This window comes from Hypanus sabinus, unplaced genomic scaffold (assembly GCF_030144855.1).
Source record: "Hypanus sabinus isolate sHypSab1 unplaced genomic scaffold, sHypSab1.hap1 scaffold_338, whole genome shotgun sequence".
Lineage (NCBI taxonomy): Eukaryota > Metazoa > Chordata > Chondrichthyes > Myliobatiformes > Dasyatidae > Hypanus > Hypanus sabinus.
This window is the reverse complement of record NW_026781242.1, coordinates 214693-233890: the sequence shown is the minus strand read 5'-3', so window position 1 is coordinate 233890 and position 19198 is coordinate 214693. Positions and strand designations below refer to the sequence as shown.

The 19198-nt window shown below is 48.2% G+C and overlaps 1 protein-coding gene across 1 annotated transcript; it reads left to right on the top strand.

Annotated features, from left to right (window-relative positions):
- The first annotated feature begins 10845 nt into the window (after positions 1 to 10845).
- LOC132388513 (C-type lectin domain family 9 member A-like) lies at positions 10846 to 17908 on the top strand. The gene is made up of 5 exons (XM_059960886.1): positions 10846 to 10963; positions 12733 to 12900; positions 16130 to 16272; positions 16651 to 16715; positions 17728 to 17908. Exons 1-5 carry the CDS (start codon positions 10846 to 10848, stop codon positions 17906 to 17908), a joined length of 675 nt encoding a protein of 224 aa, XP_059816869.1.
- The last annotated feature ends 1290 nt before the right edge of the window (positions 17909 to 19198 follow it).

Sequence of the window (19198 nt, the reverse complement as noted above, 5' to 3'; positions counted from 1 at the left end):
ATGCAATCATCGGTTCGGGTCGGGGGCTGCACGGCCGGATGAAGCCGCGAGCCGAACCGATGATTGCATTCCCAATATTTTTTATTTTTTATAAAGTCTCGTTTGGGTGGAAGCTGTACGATGTTTAAAAACAGTGCACAATATGAGAGTAAACGATTGAGCTTTAAGTTTGTATTTTGACTATATGGTTAGTAAAGCAACATAAAAAATAAGAAAGGGGCACATTCTTATGAAAAGGTCTAATATTCTAACGTTGGAGCTCAAAGTGTCGTCCATTTGTTCCCATCGACCTCTCCCGAGCGTAGCCGACCCTCGAATCCACTCTGCTCCAGAGGTCATAGAGACATAGAAACACAGAATGCCTAGATCACAATACAGACCTTTCGGCCGACAAACTGTGAGAACATGTACTTACCTCCGAACCATCCAGCCCTTTTACAGAATGGACTTCTAAATTACCTGGGTTTGCCAATAGCTCTCAATTTTTCTGAGCTCCATGTACCTGTGCAGGAGACTGTTAAAAGTTCCTGTCGTGTCGGGCTCCATCACCGTGTACGGCAGCGCATTACTGGCACTCACCACTCTCTCCGAACAAAAATAAAAATACCCCTGACATTCCCCTCTGTACCTACTTTTAAGCAGCTGAAAACTGTGCCCTCTCGTGCTATCCATTTCACCGCAGGGAAAAAAATGGTCTCTGACTATCCACACGATCAGTGCCTCTCGTCATCTTCTACATCTTATCAGGTCATCTGTCATTTTCCGTCGCTCCAAGGAGAAAATGGCCGAGTTTACTCAACATAATCTCATAAGATAGGCTCTGCAATCCAGGCAACATCCTTGTACATCTCCTCTGCCTCTGTACCCTCTCCATGTCATTCCTGCCGTAAGGCGGTCAGAACTGAGCACAGTATTTCAGATAGGGTCTGACCAGAGTCCGATATAGCTGCAACATTACCTTTCGGCTCCTAAACTCAGTCTCACGCTTGATGAAGACCAATGACCCATATGCTACCATAACCACAGAGACTTCCTGCGCCGCAGCATTGAGAGTCCTATGGACGGACCCCAAGATCCCTCTGATTCCCCACACTGTCAAGAGATTTACAATTACTACTATATTCTTTCATCTTATTTTGACAGACCAATATGAACAATCTCACACTTACCTGGGTTGAACTCCATCTGCCACTTCTCAGCCCACTTTTCCATCCTGTGATTGTCCTGCAGTAAACTCAGACAGACGTCTAAATAGGGGTTATCTACAACACCCCCAACCATTCTATCATCTGCATATTAAGCAACCACACTTCCACATTCTCATCCAGGACATTTATAAAATCAGGAAGAGTAGGGCTCCCAGAACAGATCACTGAGGAACTCCACTGTTCACCATCCTCCATGCACAATATGACCCGTCCACAAACTCTCTTTGCCTTCTGTGGGCAAGTTAGTTCTGGATCCACAAAGCAATGCCCCCCTCGGGTCCAATGCCTCCATACCTTCTCAATTAGCCTTCCATGGGTAACTTATCAAATTCTCGGAGAAATCAATATACACTACATCTACTGTGCTACCTTCATCTATCTTTTTCGGTCTCATCCCGATAAATATTCAATCAGTCTCAAAAGGCACGACCTGCCTCTCACAAATCCTTATGACTCACTGATCAGGTTAATCATATTATGCCTCTACAAATGTTCATGAATCCAGCCTTTCAGGATCTTTTCCGTCAAATTACCAACCACTGAAGTATGATTCATTGGTCTGTAAGTTCCTGGCCTATTTCTACTCCCTTTCAAAAATAAAGGAACAATATCCGCAACCCTCCAATCCTCCGGAATCTCTCCCGTCCACATTGATGCTACAAATATCATCAGCAAACTCCTCGCGCGGATCGCACAGTAGCCTGGTCGTCCTTTCCCGGTGACCGATGCAACCTGATGCTTTCTAAAAGCGACAGCATATCGTCTTTTTTAATATCTACATGGTCATGCGTTTCACTCCGCTCTATGTCACCCTGACAATCGGCAGAATCCTTTACCCTAGTGAATACTGAAGCAAAGTATTCATTATGTACATCTGCTATCTCCTCCGGTTCCATACAAATTCTTCCACTTTCACACTTGATTCGTCCTAATCTCTCAAGAAGTATCCACCTGTTCTTCACATACTTATAGAATGTCCTGCGGTTTACATTAATCCTATCCTCCAAAGCATTCTTATAGTCCCTTCTGTCTCTCCTAATTTCTTTCTTAAGCTCATTCCTGCCAGCTGTATAATCTTTTAGATCTTCGTCATCAAGTAGTGTTTTGAACCTCTCGTAAAGCCTTCCTCTCTTCTTCATTAGATGTATAGTAGCCTTTGTACACCACGGTTCCTGAGCCATACCATCTTTTTCCTTTCTCATTGGAACTCTACTCCAATACGCCCTGAACATTTGCGGCATTACTTTCGTACAGTGCTGATGGAGTCCGATGGAGTTTAATACAGACAAGTGTGAGGTATTGCACTTTGGAAGGTAAAACGAGCCTGAACATACAAAGTAAATTGTAGGGCACTGAGGAGTGCAGTAGAACAGAGGTATCCAGGAATGCAGATACAAAAGCCCCTAAATGTGGCATTACATGTGAATAGGTTAGTAAAGAGAGCTTTTGGTACATTGGCCTTTATAAATCCATCTATTGAGTGTAAGAGTTGGAATGCTATGCTGAGGTTGTGTAAGGCATTGGTGAGGCCGAATTTGGAGTCCTCTGTGCAGTTTTGGTCACCGAAATACAGTAAGGATTTAATAAAGTTGAAAGAGTGCAGAAAAGGTTTACAAGGACGTTGCCGGCACTTGAGAAACTAAGTTACAGAGAAAGACTGGATAGGTGACGACATCATACACTGGAGCGCAGATGAATTAGGGTAGATTTGATAGAGATGGATACAATTATGATGGGTATAGATAGTGAATGCAAGCAGGCTTTTTCCACTGATACTAGGGGAAAATGAAAACAGAAGACATGGGTTAAGGGTGAAGGGAGGAAAGTTTAAATGGAAAATTGAGGGGGTTTCTTCACACAGAGAGTAGTGGGACTGTGGAATGAGTTGCCAGATGAAGTGGTAAATGCGGGCTCACCGTTTACATTTAATTAAAAACTTTTACAGCTATATAGATGAGACGTGTATGGAGGGATACAGCCCAGTTGATGATTAGTGGGTCTAGGCAGAAAAACAATGGTTCGGCACAGAGAAGAAGGGCCGGAAGGCCTATTTCCATGCTGTAATGGTCCGTGGTTCTATCATTCTATTAGTCCCCCTCCAGTTCCAGTGCAACCCGTCCCGTCTGAACTGGTCCCTCCTCTCCCAGGAACCATGCCCAATTATCCAGAAACACGAAGCCCTCCCTCCTGCACTAACTCCTGAGCCACGTATGTAGCTGCATTATCTTCCTATTTATAGCCTCACTAGCACGTGGCACGGTTCGCAATACTGAGATTGTCACCCTGGAGGTCCTGTCCTTCAACTTTGCACCAAACTACTGATACTCTCTTTGCAGGACATCGTGCTCCTTCCTACTCTCTTCATTGCTCCCTACATGGTCCACAACATCTGCTACTCAACCTCCCTCTTGAGAATTCTGAGAATGCTGGGAATGCAAAGGTGTTAGAGGTTTATGCAGGGGAACATCTTTAATCTATTAATCAAAATACCATTTGCCTCAAGGTAGTTATGAAAAAGGAGAGGTCCGGTCCTCCGGTTTGGATTCTAAATTGGAACAAGACCAATTTTAATTTGGAACGGAATGGTTCGGGAAAGTGTGGATTTGGACGTTTATTTTTCCTCTGGCGATGGTGCAGTTGGTAATTTAGATCCCTAGCGCAGTTTCATCTCAGTATTCAAGTGAATGACCTATGCTCTGAATCGTGAGAAATGTTGAAGGACAGAGGGACTTTGGTGTACAAGTCTGGGGTACACACACTGTGAATGGTGTGGAGTGCCAAGGGACTGACAAACGTCCCACTCGACACAGACACAGCCTCGCCGTGAAACCGACGCGACCTTCATTCTGACACCGATGGTCCGACACGCTCTGCATCATGATTAACACCCTCCTTACGGTCTCCATTAGCCGTACCACTCCCGTCTCCTCACTAACTAACCTCTATATCCTCGTGAGTATTCCCATTCCCATAGCCTTGCTCGTCTGCGTTACACACCTCCATATCTCCTACACTCGGCCTCTTTCCGTCATCCCACACCTCCGCTATGCCCCTTCATGTGTTCATAAGGAACTGTGATGAGGGAGTGGGAAATTTGTCACACCTCCCTCTTTCCCCCCGAATATCGATTTCCCGGTTCTGAATCTCTCCAATGCTCTGTGTGGTCAGGCCGATCATGAGGTTTCACCCCAACAGACTCCACTGGCTGTAATCTCACCACCCCTTCCTGCAAAGCGCTCTGCACTCACTTCGGCCTCTGTTCTCCACACCCCATCCTTGGAGCAGGGGGAAAGTTATCGACTTCACAAAATAACTGAACCCAACAGCCTGTGTTGAGAAGGTGTGGTTGGAGCACCCCCCAGTGGTTGACATCTGACAGTGCATGATACGACTTTGTGGGTAGAGATTCATTCAGTGTCTAACTCCAGATGTGTGTGATGGGGCTGCCTGTAGTGAGCTTCAGTTCTTCCCTGACCCCGGGTGAGTGTTCGGGACAGGAAAGAAGGAGCTTCTCTCTGTGTCTGTACCCGGAAGCGTGTCATGGGAAAATGTGGAAGGAGATTCACAAGGGAAATGTGTGATTGGATGACATGGAGTGAGACCCCTCCCCCTCCCTTGTCTGAGTGCGAGAGACAGGTGATTTCCTTGTCTCCAAGCAAAGAGAAGGAGTCAGGTAAATGTCAGTCACACGAGTCGGCGAGTGGCCATTAAATTGCTGCGATTCACGGAAGTATCAGCGTTTAAACAGCAACCACTCTGGGTCTGGGATTCATTAGCAAGTGCAAATAAAATATATGGCTGCTGCAAGCGGAGAGGACGCTGTTGGAGTGAGCAGTGTCATCGTGGCTATTATTTACCGTTTTGGTGTTTGAAGGGGGAAAGAGTTGAGTGAGAGAACGCACGAAACTGTTGAGAAATTTGTTTTCGTTTCATTTATTGTTTGCATCTTCAGAATTGCACAGTTAGACTAGTAGGCAATGGCTGGCTGGAGCGTTGAATGCTCCTCTTGCACGACGTGGGACGGCAGAGAGACCTCCAGTGTCTCTGACGACTTCATCTGTCAGATGTGAATCCGGATGCAGCTTCTTCCACTCGGGGTTAAGAAGCTGGAACTGGAACTGGATGAACTCAGGTTCATTCGGGAAGCTGAGGGGGTGATAAGGAGGGCATATTGGAAGCAGTTAGACCCACCGTGTAGGACAGAGGAAACAGCGTGATAGTCAAGAAGCTGAAAGGGGTTAAGCAGCCAGGGCAGAATATTCTTATGGCCAAATTCCTGGGCAATGTGGATTGGGAGAGGCTATTTTCTTGCAGAGGTATAGCTGGTAATTTGAAGGCCAAGCGCCATTTAACCTCAGTGCCCAAGGGAAAGGCCAAGACCGTCACTGGTGGGAAGGGCTGACGGAGAGAGCCTCTTGGGTGTACTCTGCTGGGATACACACATTGTGAACGGAGAGGAGAGGCGAGGAAACGAGCGACGGGAATTGCGACAGAGACTGCAGTTTCCGAGTCCACAAATTATTTTCTTGTCGCCTCGAAACGGGAAGAGTGTGGGGGTCTTCTGAGAGAATGCGGAAGAACTTCACAGGAACTTCACGCTGCCTGGAACAGACAGTATAACCTGTCACCAGAGAGACCAGACCGTCTGTGCATTCCTCTAGAGAGGCGGAGACTGAGGCTGAGAGACATACAGGTCTATCTCATTATGAGAGACACAGGGAGACCAGTCAGACGGTATATTAGTCTAGAGCGGTGGGGACTGAGGTGGGTGGAGATACAGGTCTATATCATAATGAGAGATACAGGGAGACCAGACAGACGGTGTATTATTCTAGAGCGGCGGAGACTGAGGAGGGAGGAGATACAGGTCTATATCATTATGAGAGATACAGGGACTCCAGACAGACTGTACATTAGTCTAGAGGGGCGGGGACTGAGGTGGGTGGAGATACAGGTCTATATCATTATGAGAGATACAGGGAGACCAGACAGACGGTGTACTACTCTAGAGCGGCGGAGTCTGAGGTGGGAGAAGATACAGGTCTATATCATTATGAGAGATACAGGGAGATCAGACAGACGGTCTGAGACAGGCGGTGACAGGCAGGAGCGTGTACAGGGATTGTAGGGAGATGGACATTGCGTCGGGTTGGGCCTGTTCTTTTCTGTCATTTCCGTTCATTGCTTTTCAGGAGGGCGGGGGCTGATTTGAACTCGCAGAGTGGGAAGAGCAGGGGTAGATTAGATTAGGGAAAACGACGATTAACAAAGACACGAAACGACTTTTTTTTTCCACAGACGACATGGGAAGTGAACGACCCGCACGGAGAGACGGATCAGACTCAAGCATTTGGCTAATCTGCGTTTTAACAGCGGCCCTCATTATCACGGGTATCTGCTGGAGGATTCATGGTGAGTTTCACTCCGGTCGCAACGACCAAACCGCAAAGAATAAAAATTGCCACTTTAAAATCGGCACATTCCCAAAATGTCCCAGAAACACCCTTTACTGTGCTATCAACACACCAATCACTATGGTAGTGACGGGCCACTTATAATGACTACGATACATCCCTCACCGTGACCCCTACACTACCCCCATCAGCACAGAGCTCAATGTGATACCTACACACATCTGCCAACTATAGAACATTACAGCACAGAAACAGGCTTTTTGGCACTTCTTGGCTGTTCTGACCCATTTTTACAGCCTCGTCCCACTGACCTGCAGCTAAGACCATATCCCTGCATACCCTTCTCATCCATGTACCGGTCCAAGCTTTTCTTAAATGATAGAAGTAATCCTGCATTCACCAGTTCAAAAGGCGGCAGATTCCACACTCCCACTACTCTCCGTGTGAAGAATACCCCACTAATGTGCCCTTTATACTTTTCGCCCTTCACCCTTAACCCATGTCCGCCGTTTCCTTTTTATACCTTAAACTCAGTTGAAAAAAAACCTGCTTGCATTCACTCTATCTATACTCAACGTAATTTTATACACCTCTATCAAATTTCCCCTCATTCTTCACGCTCCGTGGAATAAAGTCCGAACCTATTTAGCCTTCCTCTGTAACTCAGTTTCTCAAGTCCCGGCAACATCATTGTAAACCTTCTCTGCACTCTTCCAACCTTATTAATATCCTTCCTGTAAGTAGGTGACCAAAACTAAACGGAACACCCAAATTCGTCCTCATCAATGTCTTATAAAACCTCGTAATAACATTCCAACTCTTATACTCAATAACTTGATTTATAAAGGTCAATGTGCCGAAAGCTCTGTTTAGGATCCTATCTACCTGTGACGCCACTTGTAGAAAATTATGTATCTGTATTCACAGATTCCTCTGATCTACTGCAATCCTCAGGGTCCTACCATTTACCTTGTATGTTCTACCTTGGTTTTTCCTTCCAAAGTACAATATCTCACACTTGTCTGCATTAGACTCCATTTTCCATTTGTCATCCCACTTTTCCAGCTGGTCCAATTCCCTCTGCATGCTTTCAAAATCTTCCTCACTGTTCACTACACCTCCAATCTTTGTATCATCAGTACATTTGCTGATCCAATTCACCACAGTATCATCCAGATCATTGATATAGATGACAAATTACAATGGAGCCAGCACTGATTGTTGTGGCACACCACTAGTCACAGAAGCGATCCTCTCAGAGCAACTCAGCGAAGCAATCCTCCACTACCACTCCCTGTCTTCTCCCATTGACCAAATGTCCAATCTAATTTACTACATCACCATGTATACCTAGAAACTGAATCTTCCTAACTATCCTCCCTTGCGGGACCATGTCAAAGGCCTTACTGAAGTACATGTATTCAACATCTACTGCCTTCCCTTCATTTGCTTTCCTGATAACCTCCTCGAAAAACATTAATAGATTGGTTGAACATGACTTACCACGCACAAAGCCATTTTGACTCTGCCTAATAAGTCCTTGTCTGTCGATCATGCCTCTTAGTACACCTTCCAATAAGTTACCTACTACTGACGTCAAACATACAGGCCTATAATATCCCGGATTACATTTACAGCTTTTTTAAACAACGGAACAACATGAGCTACCCTCCAGTCCTCCGGCACCTCACCCGTGTATAACAACATTTTCAATATATCTACCAGGGCCCCAAAAATTTCAACACTAATCTTCTTCAAGGTCCAAGGGAATATTCTGTCTGGTCATGGGAATTTATCCACTCTGATTTGCTTCAAGACAGCAATCCCATATTCCTCTTTAACTGTTGAGGTTCCGAGTCCTCACTACTCGTTTGCCTTATTTCCAGAGGCTCCTTGCAATTCTTTAGTAAATACAGATGCTAAAACTAAACAATTAAAATCTCCACCATTTATTTTGGTTCCATACATCACCAAATGTTTTGTTCTTCAAGCCGACAAGTTTTATCCCTCGGTTTTATACTCCTCAAGCACCTTATTTGCTCCTTGTTGCCAAAACTTTCATACATCTCTCTCTTCTTCTTTATCAGAATTCCAATCCACGTTTTTCCAATCCTTTCTCATTTATTCAAATTTCCCCTTTTTCCAGTTCAGTACCTCAACCGGAGACTTGATCTATCTTTATCCATGGCCAAGTTGAAAATAATGGTGTTATGATCACTGGACTGAAAATGTTCCCCTACACACACTCCCGTCACTTGTCCTAACTCGTTTCCTATTAGGAGATGAACTATTGCATCCTATCTAGTTGGTACCTATATATATTGATTTAGAAAACTTTCCTGAACACATTTTACAAACTCTGACCCGCAGTACGGGAGCCGCAACAATGTGTGGAAAATTAAAATCTCTTACTATCATAACATTATGTTCCCTGAAGTTGTCTGCTATCTCTCTGTAGTTTTGCAGCTTCAATTCTCGCTGACGATTGCGCATTCTGAAATGCAATCCCATTCCTGTTTCTCAGTTCCACCCAGAGGACCTCGGTAGACAAGCACTCTAATCTATCCTGCCTGAGCACTACTGTAAAGTTTTCCTTGCCTAGCAATTCCAACACACCCCCTTCATCCCTTTGTCTTTATCAACTCTGAAGATTCATATCCCTGGAACATGAAGCAGCTTGTCCTGCCCCTCCTATAGACAAGTTTCAGTAATGGTTATAAAGTCATAATTTCATTTGTTAATCCACGACCTCAGGTCGTCTTCCTTCCTCAAAATTCTCCTCGTTTTTAAATAGGCACACCGCAGAAGATTATAACCACCACACACAGCTCTTCTATTTCTGACTTTGCATGAACTTTTAACATCATATATTTTCACCCCCGCTACACTATCTGCTCTGGCACTCTGGTTTCCATCCCCCTGCAAATATAATTTAAACCATCCGCAATTGCACTAGCAAACCTCCCTGCAAGGATATGGGACCCCTATAGTTCAAGGGTAACCCGTCTCTCTTGGACAGGTACCACCTGCCCAGAGGAGGTCCCAAAGATCCAAAAATCTGAAACCGTGCCCCCTATACCAGTTCCTCAACCAAGTGTTCATCCTCCAAATCATCCTACACTTACCCTCACTGGCACGTGGCACAGGAAGCAATCTTGAGATCGCTACTCTCGAGGTCCTGCTTTTTAACTTCCTACCGGACTCTCCATACTCACTCTTCAGGACCTCCTCACTCTTTCTTCCTACGTCATTTGTACCGACGAGAACCATGACATCTGGCTGCTCACCCTCCCACTTCAGAATGTTGTGCACAAGATCAGAGACATCACTGACCCTGGCACACGGGAGGCAACAAACCATCCGGGAGACTCTGTCACGACTGCAGAACCTCCTGTCTGTACCTCTGATATAGAGTGTCATATCACTACTGCTCTCCTCATCAGCCCCGCTCCCTTCTGCACTGCAGATCCAGACTCGGTGCCCGAGATGCGGCAGCCGCAGCTTGTCCCAGGGAAGTCATCCCTCCCAACAGTATCCAAATCTGGATACATGTTGTTGAGGGGAATGGCCTCAGGGGATCTCTGCTCTGTCTGCCCTTTGCCCCTTCCCTCGCCTGACGTTAACCCAATTACCGGTGCCCTGCTTCTTTGCAGTAACTACCCCCCTGACACTACTATCTATAAACTCTTCATTCTCGGGAATGATCCGGAGGTCATCCAGCTCCTTCTCCAGTTCCCAAACGCGGATTGTTAGGAGCTGCAGCTGGATGCACTTCCTGCAGGTGTCGCTGTCAGGGACAGCGGAGGTCTCCCTGACTTCCCACATCCTGCAAGAAGAGCATTCCTGCATCCTTCCTGGCATTCTCTCTACTCTAAACTAACGAAACAAAACTTCCCGGAACCTACATTTGTATAGGTACCACACTGTAGACTTATTCAGAAAGACAGAAGGCATGGGCTCCAGGGAAGTTTGGCCAAGTGGATTCAGTATTCGCTTTCCTGCAGAAAACTGAGGGTGTTTATGGAGGGAGTACATTCGGATTAGAGGGCTGTTACTAGTGGTTTCCCACAGAATCGATTCTGGAACCCCTACCTTTCGTGAATTTTATTAACGACCTGAATGTTGGGGTAGAAGTCTGTGTTGGCAAGTTTTCAAACGACACGAAGGTTTGTGATGTTGGGGATCGTGTGGACGATTGTCAAAGATTGCAGAGAGACATTGACATGACGCAGAAGTGGGCTGCGAAGCGGAAGATGCAGTTCCTCTCGGAGAAATGTGAGGTGGTACACATTGGAAAGACATACTCTAAGGCAGAGTACAATGTAAATGGCAGGATAACTGGTACTGTGGAGGAGCCGAGGGATCTGCGGGTATATGTCTACAGATCCCTGAAAGTTGCCTCACAGGTAGATAGGGTAGTTAAGAAAGCTTATCGACTGTTAGCTTTCATAAGTCGAGAGATAGAGTTTAAGAGTTGCAAGGTAATGATGCAGCTCTATAAGACTCCGGTTAGGCCACACTTGGAGTACTGTGTCCAGTTCAGGTCCCCTCACTAGAGGAAGTATGTGGAAGCATTGTAAAGGGTACAGATGAGCTTAACCAGAATGCTGCCTGGTTTAGAGAGAATGCATTATGAACAGAGAATAAACGAGTTAGATGGGATGAGACCTGATAGAGGCATACAAGATCTTAAGAGTAATAGATAGAGTGGGCAGCCAGCACCTCTTCCCCAGGGCACCACTGCTGAACACAAGAAGACATGGCTTTAAGGTAAGGGGTGGGAAGTTCAAGGGGGTATCAGAGCAAGTTTTTGTTTTTACTCAGAGAGTTATTGGCTTATGGAATGCACTGCCTGTGTCAGTGGTGGAAGCAGATGGACTAGTTTAATTTAAGAGACTGCTAGCCAGGTACATGGAGGAACTTGAAATAGGGGTTTATATGGGCCGCTTGGTTTAAGCGTGGACAAAACATTGTGGACCGAAAGGATTGTACTGCATTATTCTATGTTCTATGTTCCATAAGCCGGCACACAGTAACCATGATAAAAACACGGCCTTTACAGCAACACAATTATGACTCGAACTGACAACGACACGCCATGCACCATAACATCAACAATGCTGTTACCGTAGCACGGTAACGACATTCAACGAGACACAGATACACTCCTATCCGCAACACTGACACGACCTTCTCCGTGACTCTGATGTACCGTACACCGTGACAAGTTAACGCTCCTCAAAGTGATCAGCCTCGCCCCTCACCGTGATAAAGACTCAGAGGTCACTGCAACACCCCATTCAGTGACGGTATCACCCCTCAACATTACACAAATGCACGGCTCACTGAGGCAATTACCCGCACCTCACCTTGACACAGGCAAACCCCTGAACGTGATACCATCACCTAAATTCACAACGACACCGCCATAGTACTCTCTGTGACACCATCACAATCCTCAGCGTGACCCTCTCACACAGACCGTGGCCAGGACGTATCCCTCACCGTGACACAGGCAAACCCCTGAACGTGATACCAACACCTAAATTCACAATGACACCGCCATAGTACTCTCTGTGACACCATCACGCACCTCAGTGTGACCCTCTCACACAGACCGTGGCCAGGACGTATCCCTCACCGTGACACAGACATACGCCTCCCGGTGAGATCAACACATGCCACACCGTGACACAAATACTCCACCCACGGTGACAACACAAGACCACTCACCTTGACATTTTCCTCGCCTTGACATCGAGATGCACTTCATTGTGACCCGGCACACCTCCCGCCCGGGCACATAATCTCCTATCACAGTGACACGGACGCGTTCCTCTCAGCAACTCGGAAATTCCTCGCACGATATTGACGCAGACCCCCATGGTAACAACAACAAAACCTTCACCGGAACATTGATAACCCCTCAGCGTGACACAGACACGCCCCTCAAGGTGGCGCCGACGCCTCTCACTGTGCCAGCAGCACATCCTGCACTGTGACACGCTTCACCGTGACACTGACACAACACTCTCTGTGACCCGTTCGGTAGCGTGACGCCGACTCACGTGTCACTGTAAACTTTAAACTTCCTTCACCATCTCTCTCAGTATCACAGATTCGTCATTCTTACGAAACATGTCACCGAAAGTCTAATCTGTCCGATCTTAAGCGAATGCACAGCGATCTCCGTCACCAGTTCACTGAGATGGAAACGAAGTACAGATCTGTCAACGAAACCAAGGCTCAAATCTGTGAATTGTTGACCAGCAGAAGAGGTGAGACATCATCCCCCTCTTTCACCCACTCCTCATCACGGGGCAGGCATGGAGAGAGGAAGAGTCACTCTGTGCTTGACATCGGGATTGTGTTAAGAGATGGTATGGAAAATGATTCACTCTATGTTTGACCCGGCGAGAATTATGGGACTGCGTGGAGGGAGTTTCCCCACTGTCACTGAATATAGGAGAGTGTAATGGGACGTTGTGGAGGTGGATTTACTCTGTTTTTGAACATGGGATTGTGAGACGTAACATTGCTGCTTCACACTATGTCTCACTTCGGGAATGTCTGATGGGACAGAATGGATCCAGCTACACTCTGTATCTGACAGCGGGATTGTGTGATGGGAAGTGCCCAGAGAGATTCACCCCATGACTGAACTCTGAAGTGTGTCATGGGACCGAGCACAGAGAGTTTCACTCTGTGTGACGGGACGGTACAGAGGGGGCTTCACTCTGTGACTGAATCCGGGAGTGAGTGCTGCGACGGTGCAGAGAGAGATTCACTCTGTATCCGACTCCTAAAGTGGGTAATGGGATCGTAGGGAGAGAGAGCGTCTGTGTCTGACTCAAAGAGTTTGTGATGGGACGGTGCAAAGGAACCTTCATTTATGTGACACCGAAATCTGTGATTGGATGTTTTGGAGGGAGTCTGACCCCGTGAGTGAACTTCACTTTGTGTGTGAACACAAGGAGGTGTTGTGTGACGGTACAGAGAGAGCTTCATTCTGCGACTCGCCAGAGAGTGCGATGGGACGTAAGGAGGGGGACTCGTGTTAGACTCGGGAGTGTGTGATGAGACCGTGTGGTGGCAGCTTCCCTCTGTGTCTGACAGTCTGCTCTGAGGTGTGTTTGGAGGCTGTAGAGGGAGAATCACTCTCCCTCTGACATATGCCGTGTGTGAAGAGGGAATTTCTTTCTATGTCTTACCACTGAAGTGTGTGATGGGGCAGTGGAGAGAGAGAGATTCACATCGTGTCTGGCAAGCTGTGTGTGATTGGACTCTGGAGGGAAATAAATTTTGTCGGTTGACCCCGGGAGTGTGTGATGGGACGGTGTGGAAGGAGATTCACTCTGTGTCGGACCCGTGAGTGTGGAATGGGACGGTGTGGAGAGAGATTCACTCTGTGTCTGACCCCGGGAGTGTGTGATGAGACGGTGTGGAGGGTGATTCACTATGTGTTTGACCCCGGGAGTGTGTGAGGGGCGGTAAGGAGCGAGATTTACTCTGTGTCCGACCCCGAGAGTGTGTGATGAGACGGTGTGTAAGGAGTAACACCCAAAATCTGACCCCGGAAGAATGTGACAGGGCGGTGTGCAGGGATGTTCACTACACGTCTGACTGCTGGAATGAATGATGAGGCCATGGAGAAAGGGATACATTCTGGGCCTGCGTGATGTGGCTTTTTAGAAGGAGCTAAACTCAGTGTGTGACTCCTAAAGTTTGTGTTGTGTCAGTGTGGACGGGAGCCTCACTTCACGTCTGACCCCGGGTGTGAATGAAAGGCAGTGTGGAGGGAGCCTCACTTCACGTCTGACCCCGGGAGTGTATGAAAGGCAGTGTGGTGGGAGCCTCACTTCACGTCTGACCCCGGGGGATGTATGAAAGACAGTGTGGAGGGAGCCTCACTTCACGTCTGACCCCGGGAGGGTATGAAAGGCAGTGTGGAGGGAGCCTCCACGTCTGACCCCGGGAGTGTATGAAAGGCAGTGTGGAGGGAGCCTCACTTCACGTCTGACCCCGGGAGTGTATGAAAGGCAGTGTGGTGGGAGCCTCACTTCACGTCTGACCCCGGGGGGTGTATGAAAGGCAGTGTGGTGGGAGCCTCACTTCACGTCTGACCCCGGGAGTGTATGAAAGACAGTGTGGAGGGAGCCTCACTTCACGTCTGACCCCGGGTGTGAATGAAAGGCAGTGTGGAGGGAGCCTCACTTCACGTCTGACCCCGGGAGTGTATGAAAGGCAGTGTGGTGGGAGACTCACTTCACGTCTGACCCCGGGAGTGTATGAAAGGCAGTGTGGTGGGAGCCTCACTCCCCGTCTGTCCCCGGGTCCGAATGAAAGGCAGTGTGGTGGGAGCCTCACTTCACGTCTGACCCCGGGAGTGTATGAAAGCCAGTGTGGTGGGAGCCTCACTTCACGTCTGACCCCGGGAGTGTATGAAAGACAGTGTGGAGGGAGCCTCACTTCACGTCTGACCCCGGGTGTGAATGAAAGGCAGTGTGGAGGGAGCCTCACTTCACGTCTGACCCCGGGAGTGTATGAAAGGCAGTGTGGTGGGAGACTCACTTCACGTCTGACCCCGGGAGTGTATGAAAGGCAGTGTGGTGGGAGCCTCACTCCCCGTCTGTCCCCGGGTCCGAATGAAAGGCAGTGTGGTGGGAGCCTCACTTCACGTCTGACCCCGGGAGTGTATGAAAGCCAGTGTGGTGGGAGCCTCACTTCACGTCTGACCCCGGGAGTCTGTGATGTGTCCGTGGAGAAAGACAGTCAATCTATTTCTAACCGTGTGAGTGCCTGATCGGGCGGTGTGCAGGGAACTTAAATCTGTGTCTATGGCGGATGGGTGAGATGGGTGAGTGCTCCTAAATGGGGTGGGGAGGGGTGTCGTGTGTGTGTGTGTGTGAAATCGGGAACGTTGACGCGTGCCTGTATGGAGTTCCGCTCTGTGTCAGATATCAGTGGTGTGTGATAGGACGGTGCGGAGCGAGCTTCACTCTGTGTCTGACCCCGAGGGTGTGATATGGGAAAGTGTGGAGTGTACTTCACTCTGTGTCCGACCCAGAGGCTGCGTGACGAGGCGCAGAGGAGTGCGCTTCACTCCGTGTTTGATCTAGGGGTGTGTGCTGGGACGGTGTGGAGGAAGCATCGCTCTGTTTCTGACTCACCGAGTGTGTGATGGGACGGTGTGGAGGGAGCATCAGTTTGTGAGTGTTTCAGCGGTGGGGTCGAGGTAGCCACAATCGGTGCCTGACTGGAGATTCTGTGTCTCTCCCCTGGCGTGTGCGATAAGACAGTGTGGTACGATATTCACTCTGTGTCTTGACACCGGAAGTGCGTGATGGATGGTTTGGAGGGAACTCCACTACGCCTGATCCTTGTAAATCGTGCGATAGTACGGTGTTGGTGGAGATTCACTCTGTGCCTGACCTCAGGTGTGCGTGATGGGACCGCATGGAATGAAATTTACTCTGTGTGTCACCGTTCCTTGTTCCTGATTTCCAGAGCAAACGTGTTCCGAGGACTGGGTCACAAATGGAGATCGGTGTTATTACGCATCCAAGTTTGAAACATCTTTCCGCCAAGCGATTCAAGAATGTTCAAACCGTGATTCAAGGCTGCTGGAAGTCAATACAAGGGATGAAGCGGTATGTGCCACAGCACGAGAAGGTCCCACTGTAACACAGGAATCATCACACACCAGCGGAGTCAGATACAGAGTGAATCTCCCTCCACACCGTCCCATCACACACTCCCGGAATCAAGCACAGAAGGAACACCCACCATACACTCCGAGCCCACACTCACGGGGTCAGGCACAGAGCGAATCTCCCTTCACACCTGTCCATCACACACTTCCAAGTTCAGACACAGAGTGAAGCTCCGTCCACACCATCCCATCACACAGACCTGGGGTCATACACAGAGTGAACCAACCATTACAGATTCCTGTTGTAATCAACAGAGAGAAGCTACGTAGATAATTTTCAAATTTTGGCATTAATGAAATAAATTTATTTTCCCAGAACTTTGTATCGCACAGAGTTTTGTATCTACAGCGTGCATTCTGGATTGGAAAATGCGAACTTAGGTGAGATTTGGACTGCTCTCTGGGGTGCGGGATGGGGTTTGTTTACTGAATGAAGCGGTTTTGTGGGAACAGGGAGTGGTTATGGGATTTGTTTGTAGGCTGACGTAGGTATAGGGTTGTGTGATTCAATGGGGTGGGATGGCACAAAAAGGGAACATTTGGGGGCCGACAAGTGTCTTTCGGGGAAGGACAGGACAATGGATATATTTTGGAATCTGGAAAGTGCTGCAGTGAAAGATCAGTACACAGGAATTATTCTGGTACCGACGCATGTGGCTGAAGAGAGCGCGGTGCAGTGGGGTTATTTTGGAGATATTCGCCGGGCTGTGAGGAGAGGGAGCAACACTGTGATTAGTTTAGTGAGTGACATAGATCTGAGGGGCGGGAGAAGGAAAACTGGATTAGTTTGGAGACCGATACAGGACAGTGGCAGATAATGGGTTAACGGGATTAGTTTGCGAACTGACGCAAGGATGTGGGAGAGAGGGAGCCAGTGTTATAAGCCCGAGGTGGACCAGAGGCTGAGGGGAGAGCGCGGTGTTGTGGGTTATGTTTGGAGACAGATAGGAATCTCTTGGTAGAGGGAGGGGCAACGGGATTAATCTGGGTCTGGCACAGAGTGGAACAGTGGGATTCATTTCGGGACAGACATAGGTCTGTGGAGAGACGGTGGGATAGTGCGGTTTGTTCGGGGACTCAGATCAGAATGGAGAGAAGCGGGTGGACCCGTTCGATTCGTATGGGGACTGACGGAGGACTGGTGTGAGGAAGCGGTTCGGTGGGATTAGATTGGGGAACAAAGGGCTGTCGGGAGACATTGGAACTGGGTATTTGTCTGTGTACTGGCACGGGGCGCTGGGGAGAGCGTGGTTCAGTGGGATGAGTTTGGGGACTGACACAGTCTGTTAGGAGAGAGCTAATTCATGCGATTTGCTTGGGGACGGTCTCTCGACTCGGGTTCTCTGCTGGAGCTGTTTTGTCTCTGTTGAAATTGTTTAACTCTCTTGGACAGGAATGTGAGCTTGGGCCTCCTGCTCAAAGTGTCCCCGGGTCAGTCCGTCTGCATGTACTGCGAGCCGTACGGAAGAGGTCTCCCTTGCGATCGTGTTCACCGTTTCATCTGCGAAAAGTCGGCACTTTTGTTCCCGGATATTCCTGAAAAGATCCAGGATCTCTGCCAACAGTCGACATGAATCAAGTGACTACCTCCATTTTCTCCTCCTTCTCTCTCCTTCACTCTCACTCCTAAATCCTTTCAAATTCCCTCCTCACCATCAATGTCCCTTCCTCCTACTGCATCTGCTCCTCTTGTCGCCATCATATTCTCCCCACCAGACACCGACATTGTCCTCTTCGTTCTCGCCATTCCTCCCTGTCCCGCTCTTCCCCGCTCCCTCTTCCTTTCTCTCTGCCCTCGCCTCCCTTATTTACCCGACCTTTCTCCGCCCGCACTTTCTCTGCTCCCTCTGCCCACCTCTTACACGTTTCTGCCATTCCCTCCCGCAGGCGCTCTGTACCTCCCCTCCTCGTTCACTCTAAACCCGCCGTTTCCAGATCTCCCTCTCTCTCTTTCTGTTTTCCACTCACTCTCACCTCAATCCTGTGCCGTCTGGTTCTCGACAACCCAACCCTGGGTGAAAGTCTGTGCACATTCCCTCCGTCTGTGCCCCTCTGGGGTTTATGGAATTCTGTAATGTTATAACTACACTCCAGTCCCAACCTTCCCTCCCTCCCACCACAACTCAGTGCTCCGTTTCGGCAATATCCCCGTAGAACTCCCTGTACAACATATCCAGTTCACTGACATTTTTCCTAAAGCAGGGCGGCCTCACCGACGTCTTGTCCCACGGCACCATGATCTCCAGACTCCTGTACTCAGTGTGACTGGTGAAGACCAGCGGGGCAATTGTCCTGTCCACCCTATCGGATGCTTTCCACAAGAATCTCTATTTCAGTTATTATCTGAAACTTTTAAGTCCCAAAATGTGTTCTTTTGAATCATCAGTACGGCGCAAAGATGTACAATTCATGTAAATTACAAATATTAATAAACACCGCAAAAATGTCGAGTTCTTGCTGATGCATTGAAAGATGTGATGGCGCAGGGGAAGAAGCTGTTCCTGAATCGCTGTGTGTGGGTGTTCTGTCTCCCAGACCTGTAAAATAATCCTCCAGTAATAGGAATCCCAATCCCGTTATAATTCCCGTAAGCCCTCTCTAACGTCTCACATCCCCTGTGAGATAAGCGATCGAGACTTGCTCACAATACTCCAAATGTGACCTCAACAGTGACGTATTAAACCTGAGAATGACGTCAAAGCTTTAACGTCCCAGTCCTCTCGAAATGAATGCTGTCATCGCATTTGCTTCCTCAAGCTGCAGGTTAAACTTCTGGGAAAGCTGCACGAAGTCTCCCAAATCCCTCTGCACCGCAGATTCTTTTTAACCCTTACACACTGTGCCAGGCATGTTTGACCCGTTTT

Bases quoted from the DNA above. Each gene is read 5' to 3' on its own strand.
- LOC132388513 (XM_059960886.1), top strand. From the start codon at position 10,846: ATGACGCAGAAGTGGGCTGCGAAGCGGAAGATGCAGTTCCTCTCGGAG. The intron at 10,964-12,732 runs GTACTGTGGAGG...CATCTCTCTCAG, and splicing joins TGTAAATGGCAGGATAACTG to TATCACAGATTCGTCATTCT. The intron at 16,716-17,727 runs GTGAGATTTGGA...TCTCTTGGACAG, and splicing joins ATTGGAAAATGCGAACTTAG to GAATGTGAGCTTGGGCCTCC.